A 23,185-nucleotide genomic window follows, 5' to 3' on the forward strand; every position below is an offset into this window, starting at 1 on the left:
ATAAAAAAATGTTTTAGTTCTTTATTATTTATTAAAAGAGTTGTGTTATTTTTATAAATTTAAAATTCCATTAACAATTTTTTAACCATACCTTTAGTTTTGTTTTAAATGAACCATACTTAGTTGTCTTAAATAGTAGGAAAAAAAGGTATAAAAACACATTAAAGTGATGTATGGTCACCTGAATTTTTAATATATATATATATATATATATATATATATATATATATATATATATATATATATATATATATATATATATATATATATATATATATATATATATATATATATATATATATATATATATATATTTGTTAACAATTAAAATAACTATACTTTTATTCATTATTCATTTGTCAATTATATTCTCATTATATTTAAAATTGATTGATGTAGGTTTAGAATTAAGTTAAAATTTAGGATCTTTGATTAATATTATATTTCTAACCATCTCACATAAATACTCTTTGATTATTGTATTTAATTATTTAAAATAAAATTATTGTATTTTTATTATCATTTCTTTTTTTAATAATAAAACCAAAATATTTTTTTAATATCATTTTAAGTAACTCAATAGAACATACAAAAATTTTATACCACAAGAATATGATCACCTCATAATTAACAAATAAATGTGAGGAAAACTTTTTTTTAGGTTAGTCGGTTGTAAGTTCGGATATCAAAAAAAAATTTTAAATAAGGGTGGCCAATACAAACCACAACAACTAGCTATCAAATCAAAAAGAATCCTCGAAACTTATCTAGTGGGGATTGTAAAGAAAAAACAACTATTTTTAATGGTGTCAAACTAGCCCAAATCAAGGGAAAGAACCGGCTCCACTAAAGATGAGGGAAACCTTAAATTCAAACTCAGCTCAAAGAGAATCTTATAAGCAGAGGTAATAGAGTAGTTATCGCCTGATCCGGGTATGGATCTTCTCCATTTCCTAAATGAAATAGAAATTTTCATTACTAATAGTTTTATGTGCATAAAGTTAAATAAATTATTGAATATATGTCACATGTATTATATATGTGTGTAGTTAACACATAAAACTATAGTAATGGAGAAAATGGAGAAAGACAAAAATGGAGAGGATCCTAACACGTCTGACCCATGATGCCACCACCAATGGTCGTCAACAATAAAGAAAATATTTTCATTAATAACTTGAATGGGATAAAAAATTAACTCATATACCTAGACAGACGGAGCTTTCCACCGCTAAAAACCCCAAACCAACCTATTATCTCCCAGACACTCTTTTCTTTCTGATCTAAAATGAGATACAATTTATCAAATCTAACTTTAAGGGGATTATCCATAACCCAAGGCCCGTCCCAAAAATGGCAAGAAGATCAGAGTCCACTTTCCTATGCATGCCCTCCATAAACTAATAAGAGGGATCCCTCACATTAGAACCTAAAAGATAACCACATTTCAACCAAGAAGAGGCAGGGGCGACACTAGTGAATTCCCCATCCCCTTCCTCTTCCATAAATTGAAGAAACTGCATGCTCTGATATCTAGCGGAGAGAATATCACACTACATACCTAGGGCCTTTGAGAAAAGCGTTCAACTCCATTCTCAAGCGAGGCAAGGCTAAACAAGTGAAGGTCACAAACCCCTTAACCTCTAACATCTTAGATTTACAAACATCAGACCATCTAACCCAAGGTATATTCCCTTCTTCTTTGACACCATCCCATAGAAACCTTATCTGAAACATTTGTGGTCTTATGTGTTCTGCATATTATGATGTTACCATTTGTGGTTTTGATGATAACAAAAGAACAAAGGTAAAATAATCATGAGCATCTCAATGTAGAAGATGTCAAAAACGAAGCTCTGAAGGTTTCAGTGTTAAGAGCAAAAGTAGTCAAATACAAATATCAACATTGAAAGGAACTGCATTTGTAAAAGCTTGACCGATCATGTGCCTTGTTTTCTATTTATTTTCTTTTGGATCAAAGTTATTCAATTAAGAAAGAGTAGCTCTCAAGGTACTAAGGAAATACACACATGCTAAAATGTTATAAAAAAAAATGTATATTTCAAAAACCTTCTAAAAACTACTTTTGGCCTCTAACTAATCAATTAGGAAGTGTCCTAACCAATTAGGAAAGAAAAATCTTGTTCTCTAATCATTTAGAACTTATATATAGTCAATTAAGAAGTAAAGTATCCGCCTAATTGAGTAGGAAACCTTTTAGTTGATTAGGAAGCAAACTTAGCTAGATGGTTTCCATATTTTCTCGGTTTAATTGGTTAGCATTGTAGGCTAATTGATTAGGGAGCGTCTAGAGCCCATGGATTAATTTTTTCGAGCCAATTTTTTCTCCTATATAAAGAAGTCTTGTGCACTATTCCAAAACACAAAAAATATGATATATCATTCTTCTTTCGCACTCACTTTATTTATATAAAAAAATTATACACTTGTCATTATCTCAGTGCTAATAGAGAATAAGTCTTAAGTAGAGATATGTAATTATATTGTTCTAATCGAATTGTGTTATAACTGTAATTCAAGAGCTTAGTTATCTTGTAACATTGTAAGTAATATAAAGGTTGCAAGCTCAACCTTCGTACAAGCTTGGCGTAAGAAGTTTATAGGTTTAACTTAATGTAAAAGCTCAAAGATGTCAGTGGAAATCTCAAAGAGAAACTTTTAGGAATGTTTGGATTAGTGGTATGGGATGGAATGGAATAGAATGGAGTAATAACTAATGAGATTTCATTATTTAGATTTGCAAAAATGGATGAAATGGAATGGAACATGATGGAATCCATTCCATCTCATTTCATCAAATTCTCCATTTTTTTTTCATCCAATTTGGAGTGTATGTGATGGAATGAGACAATTTTAATAAAATAAAATAATCAAATAATGGAGTGGGATCTATATTTCATTCTGCTCTGCTCAATTATGTTCCATTTCGCTATGTTTTGTTCCATTAATCCAAACTTTGCCTTAGGGGATTTTTTATGGTGAGTTGAAAATAAGAAGATCGAAAGATAATGTGTGAGAAGAGAGAAATATAAGAGAAATGCAATAGATTTGATGTGTTTGTTATAAAAGGTATAGGAGAAATAAAAGAGAGAAAAGTGTAATTATTTTTACAAAGACTAAAAACAAAGACTGAATCATGTAAAAGGAATAACAGGGCACGCGTCAGGGTATTCCACAAAGTACTTAAATCAAAAAATGTCTTCGACTTCTTTGCCTTTAGCCACTTCCAAAAGCAAAACATAAAATATACGACCTTGTCTATTAATCGAATGAGACTTGATTTTGTGTTGTTGAATATCAGTGAGTTTCTTTCTTTCCATATAAACCAAATGCTCGCCAACCATATGACATGAACACACTTTCGAGCATTCTTACTAAAATAATGGGATTCGTGGAATTGAAGGGCATAGGCCCTGGTGACCTTTGAATAAGCGCTTAGAATTCTCAACCAATGTTGTATAGTATTCCATTTTTTTCCAAAAAAAAAAATTCACACTCCATGTAAATATGTTGAAAGTTCTCCTCTTTTCTACATCCAGATATACATCTTGTCCAATTGGGAGAAATTATTCATCACCTCGTCATATGGTCTTTAGTAGGAATCTTATTGCTGATAAAATTCTACTTGAAAAGAGAAGTTTTAGCGATATAGTTTTTAGAGAAATTAATCAAAAAATGTCTTCAACTTCTTTGCCTTTAGCCACATCCAAAAACAAACATAAAAATATATGACCTTGTCTATTAATTGAATGAGACTTTATTTTTTGTTGTTGAATGTCTGCGAGTTTCTTTCTTTCCATATAACTCAAATGCTTGGCAATCATATGACATGAACACACTTTCGAGCATTCTTACTATAATAATGGGATTCGTGGAATTGAAGGGCATGTGCCTCAATGACCTTCAAATAAGCTTTTAGAATTCTCAGTCAATGTTGTATATTATTCCAATTTTTTCCAAAAAATTCACATTCCATGAAAATATGTTAAGTTCTCCTCTTTTCTACATACAGATGTACATCTTGTCCAACCGGAAGAAATTATTCATCACCTCGTAACATGGCCTTTAGTAGGAATCTACATGGCCTTTAGTAGGAATCTTATTGTTGATAAAATTTCACCTAAAAAGATACACTTTTAGCGATATAGTTTTGTTCCATACAATCTCCTAGGTCTGATTAGAATTAGGGACGTGCAAAAAAATCGGTTATCCTTAACTAAATTGGTATCCAAATTATTCTATTTTTTAAAATTTAATCCAAATGCTAAAATATAAAAATAGTTATCCATTTTGTTATCCAAATATAAACCGGTACCCATAATAATAATGTGGTTTAGTTATTGGATACCCACATTTCTGTATTAAATTTATATGTTTATTTTTTTTATGGTTATCATATGAAAGTTAAATTTCTCTAATAACATATTAATAAGTTATGCGTTTAAAATATAATTTTAATTTTACTGTCTAAAATTTATATACTTAGATTTACATTTCTATGTTTAATGATTAACTTTTCTAAATCAAAATGAACAACCTTAATTTAAAAAAAAAAAAAACTAAACTTTGTAACATAAACAAAATCGCTGTTGTTATAAAGTTTTGATTAATTGTTAACTTGTTATTCTATTGAGCTCTTTCTCATATATATATATATATATATATATATATATATATATATATATATATATATATATATATATATATATATATATATATATATATATATATAGGGGACGACTCAAGTAAGAACACTTGGTTATTATGAGAAATGAGAACAATGAATCACGACCATTAAATTTTGATTTTGTTGATTTTAATGGACTTGATTGGTTTCTCTTTCTATGTTGATTTAAAATAAATATTAAGGATCATCTCATCTTAAAAACTACATCTCATCTTCATCTTGATCAACATGCAACCTCCACCAACATTTTTCCATCAAGACTAAATTAAACTCCCCCTCCAAATCTACCTACTTCCCTACCTAAACACACTTTTTTTAGATTAGTTCAATGGATTTTACGCCCGTCTTCACTCCCCCAAAGGAAAGAGTTTAATAAGGGATTTAATAGAAAAAATAATACCAATAAGATGTGAGAAAGAAAATAAATCAGCAGAGATATCAAAAATTAGTTCTCATCTTTACAAGACATTCTCCATCAGACACAATGCCATAATCGTGTACATTACATAAAATAACATCAATCAAATTTCAGATTATGATCTGAACTTGGAAATTATAAAGCAGTGAATCTACAAATGGAATGTCATTTAGTATACAAAAGAATGGGACATTTTTTACAAAATTGTTCTTTCACCAGTAAGTGCCAATAAAACCTAACGCTAGATCAGCCAAACGACGATGAATCCATTTTGCTTAAAAAAAAAAAAGGTTTCTTTCATTGTACTGATATACTTTGAGTTTTTTTCCTGCGAACGAGAGGGATAGTCATAGGCAGTTTACTCTTGAAATTCTCATACTTCAATCTCAAATCGTACTCAACTGCATGGTGACGATAGCACCTAAGTTGATCAATGGTTGGTGATTGTCTTCTAGATCAAGAATGGATTGACTACCGAGTCTATATTCCAACATCATGCTCCTTTAGCAACTTTTTCTTTATACATATACATTGGCCAAAAACTAAAATTCGCAGCCTCAAGCTGTAAAAACTATATCTATGTGGTCCTCAAGATGTAAAATATGCCAGGATATAGTTCAAAGTTCAAACAACAGAGGTGCTAGAACGAGCTACCCTTTGAGCTTCTTCCAAGTCCCTGAAAAACCTGCAAATTCAGATAGTAAACTTCTGTTCTAAGAATCCAGAACGGTACGTGTGCAAAGCAATCTGGACGCTTTTGCAGCTAAGTCAACCCATGACCGATTAATAAACAACCAAGTATAACTAAATATATCAATCTGCAAAAGGCACGTTGAAGACCTACCCAAACCATCACTACTTAAAAATTTTCCGTCAATAACCTGGAACTATCAATTTTCAAAAATAAATATCATTGTTTGGGACTTGAATTTATTAAGTAAAATTGATTCCAATTAAAAGTGAGTTAAGGTAAAGTATTTTATGTTTGTATGTACATTCACGTGAAAGAGAATTGAACAATAAATTTAAGTATAAAGATCAATTCTAGAATCAAAAGCTACAATTCCTAACTTTAATGTAGAATCAATTTTGAAGACGAAATTAATTCAACTCGAAAGCAACCAAATATGTCAAAATCAACCAAATCAGTCAAAATCAACTCTAGAACTGATTTTGGCTCTTCCAAGAGTGGATCCAAACATACAAGTAGTTACCATGCCAACTTGAAAGTTGAATTGGAAAAGAAAAATTAACATTTCTCAATATTCAATCCGAATTATCTTTAGGTGTTGAACATACCTTTTAGAATTAAGAACAGAAGAGCCGCCAAGTATAAACCGAACGCCTGTATTGCTGGCATTTTGCAGAGCAACAGACCGTGACTCCTCATATGTTGTCCCACCAACAATGAAGATAATTACATCCTGAGGCCTGGTTTTCATTCAGTCATCAACATCACAACTCAGATTATTCCACAGATCTATGATAATTGTGTATATATATATTGAGAAACAGGCAACAATGTAGTGTCATCACAAATTTGGATATAAACCATGAGATCCCTAGAAGTCTACAAATAAAATTACAATGAAAAGTTTATATTCAATAGCAACAAACCTTCCTTGTTGGAAGTGATTCCCAAAAAATGGGTAGTCTACATCTCTCAACCGCCCTTTGACAATGCTTTCCATTATTTGGAACAGAAGTGGCTGATGCTGGGTGTAAACATTCTCAACACCCTGTAGCAAGAAAACAGTACTTTTGAGATTCAAGACTTGCATCATCAAGCATATGATGTGGTGGTAATCATAATAATTCAGTGTTTGGACATGTTTTTGGTCCCTGTAAACTTGGACACTAACGATTCCAGCCCCTATACAGTTTTTATTTAGTCCCTAAAAATACACAATTTGTGCACTTTTAGTCCCAGGAAAGGGCCTGTGAGAGACTAAAAACATACTATTTTTCTTGAATATAATTAAAAACTTATATGAATCATATCAAGTTTTACCAATATTATAATGATTAAAAAAACATATTAAACTCATAATTTAATGCATACCTTAAGTCCACGTGCCATGTTACGGGCAATATTCATTAGATCTCGATTTCCGTAAAGATCAGCAGTTCTCTTGTCAACACCTGCTTGCTTCAAAAGAAACTGGACAAGCTGTTGTGCCACAATGAAGATATCAATATCAGAAACTTTGTCATGTAGCCATGACAAAAGCAGCAAAATAATCCTTTAAATTCTATTCTTATGTTAATCAATCTTGTTGAACCCAAATTTCTATTTTATAATCCAAAGCCAAAGATATGACAAGACAATACAACCCAAAAAAATTCACCACCCCTACTATTCATATAAGGTTTAGAATTGGATAATATCTATTAAGGATGAAGGGATATTCAGACATTCATGCATCAGAGTATATGGATTTAAGGAGAAAGAGACCAGTTTAAAGTTGTTTACCCCGGGTTTGTATTTGGCAGATCTGGAAGACAGTTTGTTGAAAAGCTGCATTAATTGAACAGGGCTGTCCTTCTCATATCTCAAAGCATATAGCATGACCAAACGTAGTCGATCTAAATCTGATATGCTTTCATTATTTAGTAGATTTGTCACTGCCTGCAAATGAGCACATAGAGACAGAAGTTTCGATTATCACCCAAACCTTGTGTTAATAATTAGATATAATTATATGATTTGCTACTATTTCAGAAATTAGACTATGCACTAAACACACTCCAAGTGATATTACAAACATTGATACAAGTAATTAGCATGTTTCTTAGTTTAAATTTTATGGTCATAAATAAAACTTCTGAATTTTGAGAACAACCAGATGAGAATTTCAAATAATTAAGACTATATGATTAATGTATACCTCAAAAGCAGCTCCTTGCCCTCCATTGCAAGCCAACTCCTGTTCTGTTTGTGAAACTAACATAAGTTTTCGCTCTTCAACTATCTTGCTCATTTCTGTTACCAGAGTCACATGTTTTGTCACATTCCCATGCATTTTTCTGTACTCAGGGTAGTTATCAACAAATTTGGCCATGTCCTCTGCCAAGAGTTAAATCATGAAATCGGTGAGTATTAATAACATGTATCATGTTAATTACGTATAAATAAGTTTTTACATTTAGAACTTAACAGTTGAAAGGGATTTTAGTACTCTGAAATGTGAGAAAATAAAAAGTACAAACCTACTGTTTGGATGTTCTGATTGCTCTTTGCCACTTGTTGAAACTCATCAACCAATCGCTTGATATTCATACCAATGTCTCCAAAATTCTCATACATGTTTGCTTTGAAAAAGGAATCTTGTTCTGATGACAGCACAACCTCCTGCAACAAGAATTAGCAAAATACTACTTTTCAATGAGCACAAAATCAAGACTGCAGTATGCTTCTGACATATTACCCAGTGTAAGAAATGTATCCAACCTCCTGATCCTTCGGAAATTTACCAATGGATTTGACGTCCACTTTGTTATCCTGGATTCCTATCAATTCATGAACCATAGCCTGTACAATATAACACCACATATGAGCATCAGCTATGTAAAAAAAAAATCAGATCACTCAGCTGTAAGCTTGTTAGTAAGCACTAAACTTGTGTTTATATCACATATACCTGATAGGTCCATTGATTTAGCAACGGGGTTACAGGGTCATCCCTCCTGTCAATTACCAACAACAATGGAGAAACTTCCATTCGTCTAAAATCGAAAAGACCACTTTCCTCTTGGTACATCAGTTTCTGTTTTAAGCCCAATAAAGTTAATAAGTTTTGTTATGTATGCCAGCACAATCACTGATAATATAACATGACATCTTAGGGTGCACAAATTGCCAGCCAAATATCAAATAGATTGAATATTTAGAATTTGAGTTGGACACAACTCAACTCCTACAAAACCGGCCTGTAAGATGAAGATTGTCTTCATATATAAAATATTCAAACACTACATATCTCATCCAGTGTGGGACTCTTAACACACTTCAATTCATTGATACCATCACAAATTTTGGGTTGGACATAACTCAACCGCTACAAAACTAGCTTGTAAAGTGAGGATTAACCTATTTATAAACTTATACAAAGAGCGTATCTCATCCACTGTTGAACTTTTAACAACATAAATATGTAAATAAGTATACATATACTCGGAGACAAGCCCTGTGCAGTATGCAATTCAAAACCATACAAATGATGGAGGTATAAAAAATTAAACTCAAGAAACCATCAACCAAGTTGCTAAAATGCCACATCAATTATTAAAAACAAACTACAAAATACAGGTTAGACAATGTGGCTTGAACTCACAGCTGCTTCCTGTGCTATTCTTTTTGCAATGTCGGATGTTCTTTGATATCTAATTACAGGTCTCCGTTTTAATGCCAAAAAAACAGCAGCCAGACCTTCAACAACCCGATCACTGAAACGCTGCAATGCTGAAGGGTCTATGACAGCTGGGAGCATATAAATGTAATTTGAAGGCACGTGGAAAGTGAAATGATAAGGATCAATAGCAACAAAGTCTGCATAGAACTCCTGAATGATCAGAACAAAAACTACATAAGAATAAAACTTTGCAACATAAAACTCAGCATTTGAGATTGCAATACAAACAATGGGAGTTCAAAGCGTAAAGCTCGACAGTGTGAAAAGCCATTTGTCAGATAAAGAACAGGTTACTAATTATAAAAGTCACAATTATAGGAGGAAATAGAATGAAGAGGACACCCTTCTTCTCCGGACTTGTTTCATGAGAACTGATTTGTAATTTTCTTATCAATTTTTAAATAAACTAGCAAGTCCATATAGACTACAAACTTAAAATATAGAGATAATGCATCCCACAAGCAGTTACCTGAACTTGCTGGACAACTTCCTGTTCATCTGAATCAGCAAGTAAGTGAATATGATGGTCCTTCATTATGTTGGAGAAAACTGTAATTTTAGAATGGATTCAAAAAGTGTCTTCAAATCAATGAGAGAAAATCACTATTAACTTTGAGAATTACAAATTTAATTCGTAGTAAACAATTATACTATAGCTTATCTAAGTGTCAAGCAACAAAATTGAAGAACCTACAAAGGTGATACTCTCCAAATCTAGGACTAGCCAGCTGCCGGCGCATAAACTGAATATTCTCTGATGTAGGTCGAAGGAAGTAAATGGCTTTGAGATGCGACATTGGTTCGTTTGACTTGGAAATTGAATCCACCAATTCTACCAAAAATACTTCTTTCTGAAGAAGTTCTGACTGTGAGTACACAACACTCACAATACTGACCTGCATAAATTCGACAGAAAAAATGTATTTCCTTATAAACAACCAAAAATTAAATAATTGATCAAACAATTATAACTATCAAAATTAAGGAGTCTCATAATATTTTTCCTTAATCCTTTGAAACATAAATGAAAAAACATGTCCATATTTGACGGAGTCTCACCATCACTCTACATTAGTTTCAAACCTACAACCTCTTCCTGCCTTCCATTGTCGGACAAAATAGTTACATTTTTTTTAATATTTGGGGAAGGGGAAAATTATTATTAAGTATCAAGTATTCTTAGCAGATTAACAAAGGCAGTGATGTATTTTCATCTTTCAGAAAACATTCAAACCTCTTCCCCCCAATGACAATTTACTAATGACCCAAAAGAATCCTAAAAAAATTGAAGCCATTATATAATTGCAATTGCAATATTAAATGCTTGTGCACAGACACAGAAAACAATTTGCAGCCGAAATAGAACCATATGAAACTTGGAAATGAGTGATTTGAACTACCATAAGTGACAATTCATTGTCCGTAACTAACTCAAAGCAGCAAATTAAAAAATATATAAATAAAAATGATAAAAACAATGGAGTACACAAGTATCTTGATATTCATGCTTAGCACTCTGTAAGCTGAACATCAAATAAACACAACAACACGTCAAAAGAACAAAAAAGTAAAACGATTTGCTGATATATTGATCGGATTTGTTAGGAGTGTGGAAGATCATGATCGATGAATAAAGTGGCGTACCGTTTGGGAATCAAGGATTAGAACCTTCATGCCGGAGATGTCCTGCAAGATGCGGTTGAAGTAATCGCGCGCAGACGATGTGAGAACCATGTTGTGTGGAGGAATTGAATCTCGAGAAGAAGGTGAATTGATGAGAAAGATGAATTGAAGAGGTTGCGAATCGAGGAGTAGAGAGAGGTACAGAGACGAACGAAGGTTCAAAATTCAGAATTCAGATCCACCACCGGTGAGGACGACGAACGCAACGCACCGTTTTAGACTTATTTGCTTCTTTTGGTTTCTTTTTTTCAATATTTTCAATTTGTGCAAATTTTTATTGCAGCCTATTTTCTTTTACGAGATTAAACAATATAAAATAAAATAGAATAATAATTTTTTATTTTTTATTAATCATTTATGTATTCTAATTGCTATTAATATAAAATAAGATAATATAAATTTGAAGTATTAATTAAAAAAACAATTAAAAATATAATAATAAAAACTGATAATAAAAATAGTTTTACAATATCGTTTAAAAAAAACAGTTATATCATCAAAATAATTTTACAAAAATAATAAGTAATTAAATAAATCTATTATATATATATATATATATATATATATATATATATATATATATATATATATATATATATATATATATATATATATATATATATATATTACAAAAGTTAAATATAGGAATGATACACAATATATATTTTTTAAACAATATTGTAAAATTATCAGTTTTTACTTTTATACTTTTAATTATATTATATATAGATGAAAAAACTTCGATTACAAAATGATAATATTTAATTTATTTGAAAATTTAATTAATATTTTTTATATTTTTATCATTATTTTATTTTAAATATTTTAATTTTAAAAAAGTATTAAATTTTTTTGTACAGATAAAAAAGTACAGATGTGCATGTTCTCTTGCAAGGGCAGAGAGACTCAGAGGCATCTATAGGTATATAACATAGTTTGGTAGTGAGGGCTTGTTCACGGCAGCGAGAAGCCTTGTGCAATGGTTTTTGAAGGTGTTTAAGGGATCATGTCACGTAACTCTATTAGTGGTCAGCACTGCTAGGTGGCAGGCGGTTAGGTTAGTCGTGTATGTTATAATGGTGACGAGCGTGATGCTCTTTAAGTAGTGGAAATTGTGTATGACTTGGAGTCCTTCATTTTCCCTTTGAGGGGCAACATATTTATAGAGGTCTCTAGGGCCTACAGATCCCACGAAAAGGCCACCACCCACTTAGTCAAATGGTGGATAGTTGAATCCCTTTTTTCAACGTGAGTCAGTAATGACCTTGACTTTCTCTTTATCAAAGACACGTCTTATCCCATTTTTTCCCCATATATGTGAGGAAGGCTTAAGAGCGAGGAGATACCTCCCTCCGGTCGACCTAACATCATGACTTTCTCCTAGGGCATTGCCCTTGACAAGGCCTTTTGAAACTATAACACTACATAGTCCCCTAAGCACGAGGCCTTTGGTAGAAGGAAAAGATTTGCGATTAATGGGAGTATCCCGAGAACTTGTGCTTCCCATTGTGAGGTTTTAGTTGACCTTAGGAGTCCAAGCTTTTCTAGACACAATAAAGCGTATCTTGGCTGGCGAGAAACTAAATCCCTCGGGTGAGGTGTGTTAACTTTTCAGATGGGACTTCCATCGAGCCCTTTAGTAAGAATGGAAATCAAATCTCTATGGGCTTGATATAGGTCGCGCCTCTTATGCGTGAATTATTGCAAGTGATTTCGTCCGATGAGATACTAAGTCCATCATGCAAGAGTTTAATTAGTTTGAGGAACCTAAGTTCCTCAGACACTATAATGCATAGCCCCGCTGATGAGACATTAATCCCTCCGGCGAGACATGTTAACCTTTCAGACGGGATTTCCATCGAGCCCTCTAGCAAGATTGGATATCAAATCTCCAGGGCTTGATATAGGTCGCTCATCTTAGACGTGATTTATTGGAAGTGATCCCTCCCGAGGAGACACTAAGTCCCTTAGGCGAGCGTCTAATTAGTTTGAGAAACCTAAGTTCCTCAGACGCTGTAAAGCACCCTGAGTCCCTCAGGCGAGGCACGTTAACCTTTCAGGTGGGACTTCCATCGAGCCTCTAGCAAGACTAAAAATCAAGTCTCTAGGACTTAATGTAGGTCGTGCCTCTTAAGCGTGCATGTCATGGTAAGCTTAGCATAGCCCAGGAGGGCGGCAAGGATCCTCCAACGAAGGTCCAGCGTCCTAGTATTCTGCCTTGGGATGCGGTAAGGATCTTCATCAAAGTCTAACCTAGAAATCACCTCAAACCTCTTACATTCAAAAATATCGACCCATATATCACTTACGCTCTCAAATCAAAAAACCCCTTCATACCATAACCAGAAAATGTGTTTTTTTAACATATATAAAAATAGATCTAGCATAAATATTTTAAAAATAATTTATATTTTCACAAATAAGGTAGGTGTTGTTTAAGTATGCATGTTCATCTTCGTTTTGGTATATCTACAACCTAAAAAAAAAATAAAAGAAGTAAAAAAAATGTTAAGAAGATGAAAAGGAGAAAACTTTTATGTTAAAACTTACACTTTTAATATTGTTTTAAAGTCAATTTCCATCTTCGTATAGATCTATAACCTGAAAACACAAAAAAAAAAGGTTAAAATATACACTTTGATAAGTGTCAAAATATCGTTATTTTTAGTATATAAATGTGGCACTTGTCGATTCTATTCTTTTGGTTTTTGTAATAAAATCCCAACTTTTGTGTAAATATTCGTATTCTTGAGTTTTAATTTGTTTTGTATTTCGTTTGATAGTTTTTCTTTGTTTTATAGGTATTTATGCATATCGGAGTCTCGAGGAATAAAGTGTCGAAGGCACGGCTTCAAGTTTGCAGTTTTGGAGCAATAGAATGAAAATCATGCAGAAGCTCGCTTAGCCACCCTCAAGCGCGCTTCCATAGGCTCAAAATAAGGATGAGAAAAATCATCAATTTGGTTGCCATTTAGTCATTGTTAGATAGAGCATTAAATAAGTTTTCCAACGCTTTGAACCGAACGCAACTCGGAGTTACGGTTCTCAAGTTATGGAGAAAACAACATTTGATATTTTTTTGCTACTCGCTTAGCGAGCTAGGCGAGATTGCCTGAGACATCAGCTCGTTAAAAGGGGGCAAAAGTCACATTTTTTAGGTGATGTCTTGGGGTGTTTGTTCCCAACTCATTAAACTATCATTTTTAGGTTAGATTAGGTTAGAAAACAACTATGGAGCTTGCATTTGGATGATTGGAGGTGGATTGAGCGTCGAGCGGAACTGGCAAACCGGAATACTTTCGGTTCATTTCTCTTCCTCTTTGTGTTTTGTCTTATAGTTGGGTTTTGTGTGTGTATTTACTTTGAACTCATGTATATTTGTCGTCCATGGCGTTATATTTAATTTGCTTTATAAATCCGTGTTGATTGTTGTCTTAGATTTTTGCTCTGTGTTCAGGATTTGGGTTGCTTTAGAGATAAACTTCTTGAATCCTTATCTAGGATGATTATCTGTTAGTTTCTGAACTCTAGAGATATATTTAGAGCTGACAATCACTTGTGGGTATCCGTACTTAACGCTTTCATGATTAAGTGGCGCGCGAGAGATCACCGACGTGAGAATACGAATGTTGTCGCAGCTTTGCGTTAGAGATAACCTTGGTTTTGAATTAATCTTGTAGGTGCTCCAGATATGGATCTTATGTGAGAGATATATGATGATATAGACGAGTATAGTAAGTTAAGTATAACCGGTCGATAAGTTTAAATTTGTGAGAAGTAGATGATATGCAATACTTGATAAATCTTATCTTTCTGAAGAATGAATTCTTTTTGTGTTAATAATTACTTTTCTGTTTTTATATTTTTGTTCATTCAAACTCGAGTTCGAAACCGTAGCAACCGTTGAATGACATTCTCACCATCTCTGTGGACACAATACATCTTGGATCAATATTTTCAAATCTTTTGTTGCTTGCCATGTACTCGCATCAACAAAATGGCGTCGTTGTCGGGGATGATTTTGTTTAGGATTGCATCGCAATAGATTCCGTGGTTTTTCACTTGTATATGATTACTTCTCTATGTTCACCATATAGTTTACTTGTCTATAATGACATATAATTATACTTTTGTTTGGTGAAACAAGCTCAACTCGGATTAGCTCTTTAATTACAAATCTTCACTTTTCAACTTGCATATCCAACATTCACTAACTTTTCTCTTTTTTGTGTAATAATAGATGTATGTGTTCATACTTATATATATATATATATATATATATATATATATATATATGTGTGTGTGTGTGTGTGTGTGTGTGTGTGTGTGTGTGTGTGTGTGTGTGCGCGCGCGCTTGTTTGTGTATATATTTGTACCCGTAACGTTTGTTAAGTGGTTAGTTAAGACACTTTCTTTAGGTTTGTACGGTGAGACGTCACCATGACATGATGAAAGGAAGCTACTTTCCAAATACTAAAACAATAAAGACGTCGAGCTAACGATATAAAACAAGCGCTTGTTGGGAGGCACCCCAACGGTTGTAATTTTTGTTTATATTTCAGTATTTAAGGTGTTTAGGTGAAGTGGAGGTGGCTGAAAGATCATATTATATTCTGGTTTTTCTAGTTTTTGCTGTCATCACTTAGCAAGGTCTATCTCACTTAGCGAGCACAGAAAAATTCAGAATCTTTGCTTTGTACCAGTGGGGTTCCTATTCCATTTGGTTTCCTCTTTTCCCACTTTCACCAAGGCTATTTAGTAATAGATACTAGTTTTAACTTTCTAATTCTTTTGTTGGTTGTTTGTACTCACATTTTGTTCGTTAATCGAAGATTTTTGAGGTGATTCTCCAAAGCTTGAGTGTTTCAACTTGCGGATGCATGATAGGATATTGTTTTTAAAGTGTATCATTCAAGATACTCATTTATCACTTTCTATAGCATAGCATGTTTAGGAAACTTTTCATTTGTACAAATACCATGTCATTCATTCTTTTGCGTTACTTGCTTGTTGATTGAATCACTTTAGTTCTCAAACCATAAATGTGAGGAAGTTTTCCATTGTTCATATATGCTGGAGGGCATAATTTTTGTTGTAACTGAATTTTATTATGCTTAATCTTTTGTTTATGCTGATTTTATGAAAGCATGAAAAGGATCAAGGCATTTTGTTTCATTTTGAGCACAACCACCTTAGCCAAATAGTAAATTCACCTTGTGAGTGTGTGATCATTTGTTAACCCCTTTGAGCTTTTTGTCAACATCCATGTTATTTCTTGAACTTCTATGCTTGCATTTAGTTCACTTAATTTTGTATGGATGTTGATTTCTTTTTTCTTGAACCCTCAACTTTGTGTTGTTGTATGGATTTTTGCCTTGCCTTAGAAAGTATGGAGTATTCATATTATGATGTGGTTGAATTCAAGTTGAGGAGAGAAATGATTATGTACTTATTTTGTTGTTTCTATGAGGTTGAAAAGAAAAATAAAAGAAAATAAAAGGAAAAAATGCGAAAAAGAAAGAAAAGAAAAAGAAAGAAAAAAGTGAAAAAGTTTTGAAAAACAAAAAGAAAAGAGAAGCGAATAATTGTGCTAATAAGTATTGTGATTGGTTTGAGAAACTTGTGGTTAAGGAAGAAGTTTAATCGAGATTTTGTTGCGTGAAACTTTGTGGATTGATCACTGCCTTAGGTTTAGGCAAGGTTTTGTTTCTATTAGCCTTAGGACTTATCCCTTGTTTGTTAACCAAGCCACATTACAACCTTGAAAAGCCCTTGTAATTCTTGCTTTTGTATCTTCAATGTGATTTTTGGATGAATGCATAATTTAATCTTTTTTTTGCAAGATTGTTGGATGAGTGTTAAAAGCCCTCCACCTTTGTGTGTTCTTTATCCATTGAAGAATTTTTGCTAGGTGTGGTTCATGATGTGAGCTTGTATTGTTTTAGAATGTTTTACATGATTTTTGTACTTAGAATTCGTCTCGCTTACATGTTGTCGTTATAGGATAGTGGTAAGTGTTTACTTTGTTTATACGTTTTTGTGTTGAGCCATACATTTGATTTTGGTTTTTCTAAACTTGTTGATTCACAATTCATTGGTTTATTACTTTTGATTCTTTGATTTATTTGACATTGTTTGAGGACAAATAAAGTTTCAAGTTGGGGAGAGTTTGATAAGTGTCTAAATGTCGTTATTTTGAGTATATAATTGTGGCACTTGTCGATTCTATTCTTTTGGTTTTTGTAATAGAATCCCAACATTTGTGTAAATATTTGTATTCTTGAGTTTTGATTCATTTTGTGTTTCGTTTGATAGTTTTCCTTTGTTTTATAGGAATTTATGCATATCAGAGTCTCGAGGAATAAAGTGTCGAAGGCACGACTTCGAATTTGCAGTTTTGGAGCAATAAAATAAAAATCATGCAGAAGCTCGCTTAGCCACCTTCAAGCGCGCTACCATAGGCTCAAAATAAGGATGAGAAAAATCATCAATTTGGTTGCCATTTAGTCATTGTTAGATATAGCATTGAATAAGTTTTCCAACATTTTGAACCGGGCGCAATTTAGAGTTACGGCTCTCAAGTTATGGCAAAAACAAAATTTGATTTTTTCTACTACTCGCTTAGCAAGCTAAGCGAGATTGGCTGAGACAGCATCTCGTTAAAAGGGGAAAAAATCACATTTTTTAGGTTATGTTTTGGGGTATTTGTTCCCAACTCATCAAACTATCATTTTTAGGTTAGATTAGGTTAGAAAACAACTATGGAGCTTGCATTTGGATGATTGGAGGTGGATTGAGCATCGAACAAAGCTAACAAACCAAGAGATTTTCGGTTCATTTCTCTTCCTCTTTGTGTTTTATCTTATAGTTGGGTTTTGTGCATGTATTTGCTTCTAACTCATGTATATTTGTCGCCCATGGCGTTATATAAAACTTGCTTTATAAATCTGTGTTGATTGTTATCTTAGATTTTTTTCTCTGTGCTCGGGATTTAGGTTGCTTTAGAGATAAACTTCTTGAATCCTTATGTAGGATGACTATCTGTTAGTTTCTGAACTCTGGAGATAGATTTAGAGCTGACAATCACTTGTGTATCTGTCCTCAATGCTTTCGTGTTTGAGTGGCGCACGAGAGATAGCCGACGCGAGAATACAGATGTTCTCGCGACTTTGTGTTAGAGATAACCTTAGTTGTGAGTTGATCTCGTAGGTGCTCCAGAGATGGACATTGATGTGAGAGATACGTGATAACATAGACGAGTATTGTAGGTTGAGTATAACTGGTAAATAAGTTTAAGTTTTTGAGAAGTAGATTATGTGCAAAACTTGATAAATCTTATCTTTCCGAAGAATGAATTCTTTAGTGTTGATATTTACTTTTCTGTTTTTATACTTTTGTTCATTCAAACCCGAGTTTGAAACCGTAGAAACCATTGAATTGCATTCTAACGACCATATTTGTGGACACGATAATTCCCGGATAAATATTTTCAAATCTTTTGTTGCTTGCCTTGTACACGCATCAACATACTTAACGCTAATTTTTGTCTTTCTATAGATCTACAACTTAAAAGAAAAAAAATCGCATATGTATTGCAAAAGAGAAAAATGAATAATATACCTTTTTTTTAGAAACATTACTTTTCTTATATTATATATTACTAATATATAGGAAAGACAAAAAAATTATCTTTATTATTTTGAAAACAACTTACACTTGTGAATTTTTATCCAAATAACCCACTTTTTCAAAATAACCCACATTTCCATGTTTTTCCCTAACTAACCCATTTTCAAAAATAAATGAAACGCAATGGTGGTGTCTGGTGGTGTCAAGTGAGTTGGTAATTAAACCTTTATTTACAATGGTGGCACCCATTTGATTCACTACAACAAATAACACTTTTTATGATGAAGCTTTTCTCTCTTGGGCGGAGATTTTCCACTAGAAATTGAAACTAACATTTTCAATAGGGAGTAGAGAAGTAGGACTAGAGAGCTTGTTTTGTTTGGCATAAATTCGGTGAAGTTGGATTGAGTAGACATTATTATGTTCATAGTGTTCAACACATCTACATGTATCTTGACAGTTTGATTGTCGTAGCAATCAGTGATAGAGAAATGAAGAAATGAGAGTCATTGATATACGACTGGATGACTTCATCATGACTAGCTGGCACAACGGAGGCATTCATCCAGAACTCTTTAACGAAATTAGTGTATATGGGGCCATGAAGAATGTGAAAGTAACCATTCAACCTTCATTTGTTAATAACTTTCCTTAGTTCAAAATAATCAAAATCATTGAAATCTACATACTTTTCATTGATAACGAACAACATATTTGCATCCATTTTTGAAATAATAGAACTTTGAAACAAGGAAACAAGAAAAAATAGTTGGTAATGAGACGTTGAAAATAGGAAAAGACTTTGAAACAATGTTTCAAGACACAACGAGACATTTAAATAGCTCAAAAGCCTCCTTGATAATCCAAAAGAGACGTTACGACTTGAATATAAGTGATCATTGCTATTCTAGTGATATGATTTCAATCCATGTGTGCCATGTTGGTGTTCTAACCTCTCTTTTAATTCTATTTTTTATTTTTAAATAAATGTTCAAACCCGTCGATTTTATAAAAACTGAGAGAGCATTGGAACCTATTTTTTATTTTTAAATAAATGGCCAAACCCGTCGGTTTTACAAAAATCGAGGGAACATTGGAACCTATTTTTTATTTGTAAGTAAATATTCAAACCCGTCGGTTTTATAAAAAAAACGAGGGAACATTGAAACCTATTTTTTAATTGTATTTTTTATTTGTAAATAAATGTTGTAACATGTCCTTAATCAAATTCTTGTCGTCCATTTCATGACTATCAAGGCTCAAGACATTACCATTAGTGATCCGCGTGAAACATAAATAACTTCCATTATAAAAGCATTCTAAAACATCATAAAGCCCTTGAAATTATTCTCCACTTTAAGATTTGCAATAGTACTTAAGAAAAAATCATTTATTTATCTAACCCTTTTTTTGTTCCCCAGATTTATCTAGGATTTGAAAATCCAACATCATGAAGAGTTTAAGGTTTGCAAGAGTGTTTGTCATGAATAGTTCTCTATGATGGATTGCAAGAGCAGAAGATTATTGGGTTTAAGGTTTATGTTCTTAAGTATTTATTTGAGCATAAGTTTTTTTATTTATATATCTAACCATTTTTTTGTCTAACTCTTTTTTCCTTCATATCACTAACAAATGCAAGAAAAAGCCATAGAAAAAATACCTTTTTTTTTTGCTTGGAGAATATAAGGTATTGAAGATCCAACATATGATCTTCATAGACAACTAATTTTTTGTTGTATAAAAAATATAATATTCTAGATAAACACTGTAGTTTGTAAATAAATTATTTTATTAATGTTCTGTGTAAACACTATAAGAGATTTATTAAAAAAACTAATGACCCCTGATTTTTATGATAACCGAGATAAAAAAGGTGCGAAATTTTGTATATAATAAAAGTGCAGAAGCTGGAGTTTGAACCCATGCGATCATAAAATTAGACTTCAGTGTTTTAAACAACGAGGTGATGAGTCTTTACTTTTTATGACGATCTTGTTTATTTCGCTTCTAATGTCGAGGTAAAACACATTTTGTTGGGGAGTCCGAGAGATTCGGGAGAACCAACGCGACTAATGCTTCAGGACCACGAGAGATAGAGACATCACATTTCAACCCAAAACCTTTGGGTTGAGATGTGGTGTCTCCCACTCTTGTGGTCCTGGAGCATTGGTCCCGTTGGTGCTCCTGACTCTCTCGGACTCCCCAACAGTGTTGAGCGCAAGTGTGAGTGGTTAAAGTCCTACAGTTCCTATGAATGGTTGAAATGTTGGATTTATAAGAGAGAGGACCCATTTACCTAACACCTTAAGGTTTTGGGTTGAGATGTGATGTCTCCCTCTCTTGTGGTCTTGGAGCATTGATCTTGTTGGTGCTCCCGACTCTTCCGGACTCCCCAACAGTGGTATTAGAGTTGTGGTTCGGCTTGGTGTGGGAGAGGGAGCTGGATCCGGTGTTGGATCCTGTTATAGGATGTGGGGACTCACACTTGTGGTGGAGAATGTTGGGCGCAAGTGTGAGTGGTTAAAGTCCCATATTGCCTATGAATGGGTGGAATGTTGGATTTATAAGAGTGATGACCCATTTACCTAACACCTTAAGGTTTTGGGTTGAGATGTGGTGTCTCCCTCTCTTGTGGTCCTGGAGCATTGGTCCCGTTGGTGCTCTCGACTCTTCCGGACTTCCTAACAGTTGTTGGGAAAATAACAAACATAGAGAAAAAAAGAGGAACAAAATAACAACACAAGAGATTAACGTGGAAACTCCAAAACCGGAGAAAAAACCACGACCATTGTAAATAGACAACCAGAGAATAACACAATATGAAAATTGTTACAGCACATAATATACCCTCAAATAACCTAGGCCCCCAGTACACTTACACCCTCCAAAACAAATATTTAACTACATCTCACAACACTCTAATACAAGAGCATAAGAGAACAAAGAAAGTCAAATACAAGCTTAAAATGCTTTTGATTGGTGCCTCTTGTAAATGAGAACTTGAATCATATATATAGTCTTGAATTCTCTATTCCATCACTAAACTAAGAGATGTGGGACTCAGAAGAGCTTTTAATCCTATATATAGCCTTGGACTCCCTCTTCCTTCATAAAACTAAGCGATGTGGGACTTCTTCAAACATGTATATTTTCAACAACCCCAACAATCTCCACCTTGATTGAAAATAATACATAAGCTTTCATTGTCTTCACCGATAATCATACTCCACCATGAAGAGTATCGTCACCTGAAGCTACACCACTCCAAGAATTTTCACATTTTCTTCACCGAAAATCATAGTTTTAAAAATTATCATACTCCCTCATGAAAAATATATTCCAATTGAAGATAGATCACTTCAAGAATTTCACATTGTCATCACCGACAATAATATACTTTATCATGAAGAATAAATTTCACTTGAAGATAAACCACTCCAAGAATTTTCACATGCCGAAAACCAGGTTGAAAATTTATGGTGTAACTTCCTTGTTAGCATGAAGCTCTTCAACCACCGACATAATCTTGCACCTTATGTAATCTTGATTGTAGAAACACATCTTTGACTCGAACTGTCCACAAGTCAAAAATAATTCTTTCATCAATTTGCTCTAACCCAAACAACATAGCGGAACTTATGACTGCAACTCAACAACTTTTTAACAACACCACCCTTCTTTTCTGATGTGGAAGATCAGACAAAACTGCAACCAGAAAGCATACTAAGAACTCCTATCCCCAGATTGAACCAAAAGTTTTGATACCAGTTGTTGGGAAAATAACAAACATAGAGAAAAGCGAGGAACAAAATAACAACACAAGAGATTAACGTGGAAACTCCAAAACCGGAGAAAAAACCACGACTGTGGTCAATAGACAACTAGAGAATAACACTATGTGAAAATTGTTACAACACATAATATACCCTAAAATAACCTAGGCCCCCAGTACACCCACACCCTCAAAAATAAATATTTAACTACATCACACAACACTCTAATACAAGAGCATAAGAGAACAAAGAAAGTCAAATACAAGCTTAAAGTGCTTTTGACTGGTGCATCTTGTAACAAAGAAGTTGAATCCTATATCACTATATTAAAAAAGGTTTTACGCAGCGCCCCTTAGATAACGCTTATTTCAAAAAGCGCTGCTATAAGTTACAAAAAAAAATAAAACACAGAATGTACATAAAAAACTGTGTAAAAAAGTTGTCTAAAGGCCCACTTTAGAAAGCACTTCTCCAAAGCGCTGCTAAAAGCCCACGTAAAAAGCGCTGCTAAAGGCACTACGCCAAAAATGAAAAAAGAAAGCGCTGCTAAAGGACCCCCTTT

The 23,185-nt window shown here is 33.2% G+C and overlaps 1 protein-coding gene across 1 annotated transcript; it reads right to left on the minus strand.

Moving 5' to 3' along the window:
• Positions 1-5,144: 5,144 nt before the first annotated feature.
• On the minus strand, positions 5,145-11,483 carry LOC131661338 (vacuolar protein sorting-associated protein 45 homolog). The gene is made up of 13 exons (XM_058930848.1): positions 11,183-11,483; positions 10,233-10,434; positions 10,008-10,087; positions 9,461-9,688; positions 8,768-8,893; positions 8,578-8,658; positions 8,337-8,478; positions 8,015-8,193; positions 7,600-7,755; positions 7,189-7,296; positions 6,744-6,865; positions 6,426-6,557; positions 5,145-5,811 (listed from the first exon to the last, which is right to left on the minus strand). The coding sequence occupies exons 1-13, from the start codon at positions 11,270-11,272 to the stop codon at positions 5,751-5,753; spliced, it is 1,707 nt and encodes a 568-aa protein (XP_058786831.1). The 5' UTR covers positions 11,273-11,483; the 3' UTR covers positions 5,145-5,750.
• Positions 11,484-23,185: the final 11,702 nt, after the last annotated feature.

Source organism: Vicia villosa, linkage group LG3 (assembly GCF_029867415.1).
Source record: "Vicia villosa cultivar HV-30 ecotype Madison, WI linkage group LG3, Vvil1.0, whole genome shotgun sequence".
Classification (NCBI taxonomy): Eukaryota; Viridiplantae; Streptophyta; class Magnoliopsida; order Fabales; family Fabaceae; genus Vicia; species Vicia villosa.

Excerpts from the sequence above, each read along its gene's own strand:
- LOC131661338 (XM_058930848.1), bottom strand. The coding sequence starts at position 11,272 with ATGGTTCTCACATCGTCTGCGCGCGATTACTTCAACCGCATCTTGCAG. Across the intron at positions 9,689-10,007 it reads AAGTTGTCCAGCAAGTTCAG|GAGTTCTATGCAGACTTTGT; the intron begins GTAACTGCTTGT and ends CTGATCATTCAG. Across the intron at positions 8,894-9,460 it reads GAATAGCACAGGAAGCAGCT|AAACTGATGTACCAAGAGGA; the intron begins GTGAGTTCAAGC and ends GGCTTAAAACAG.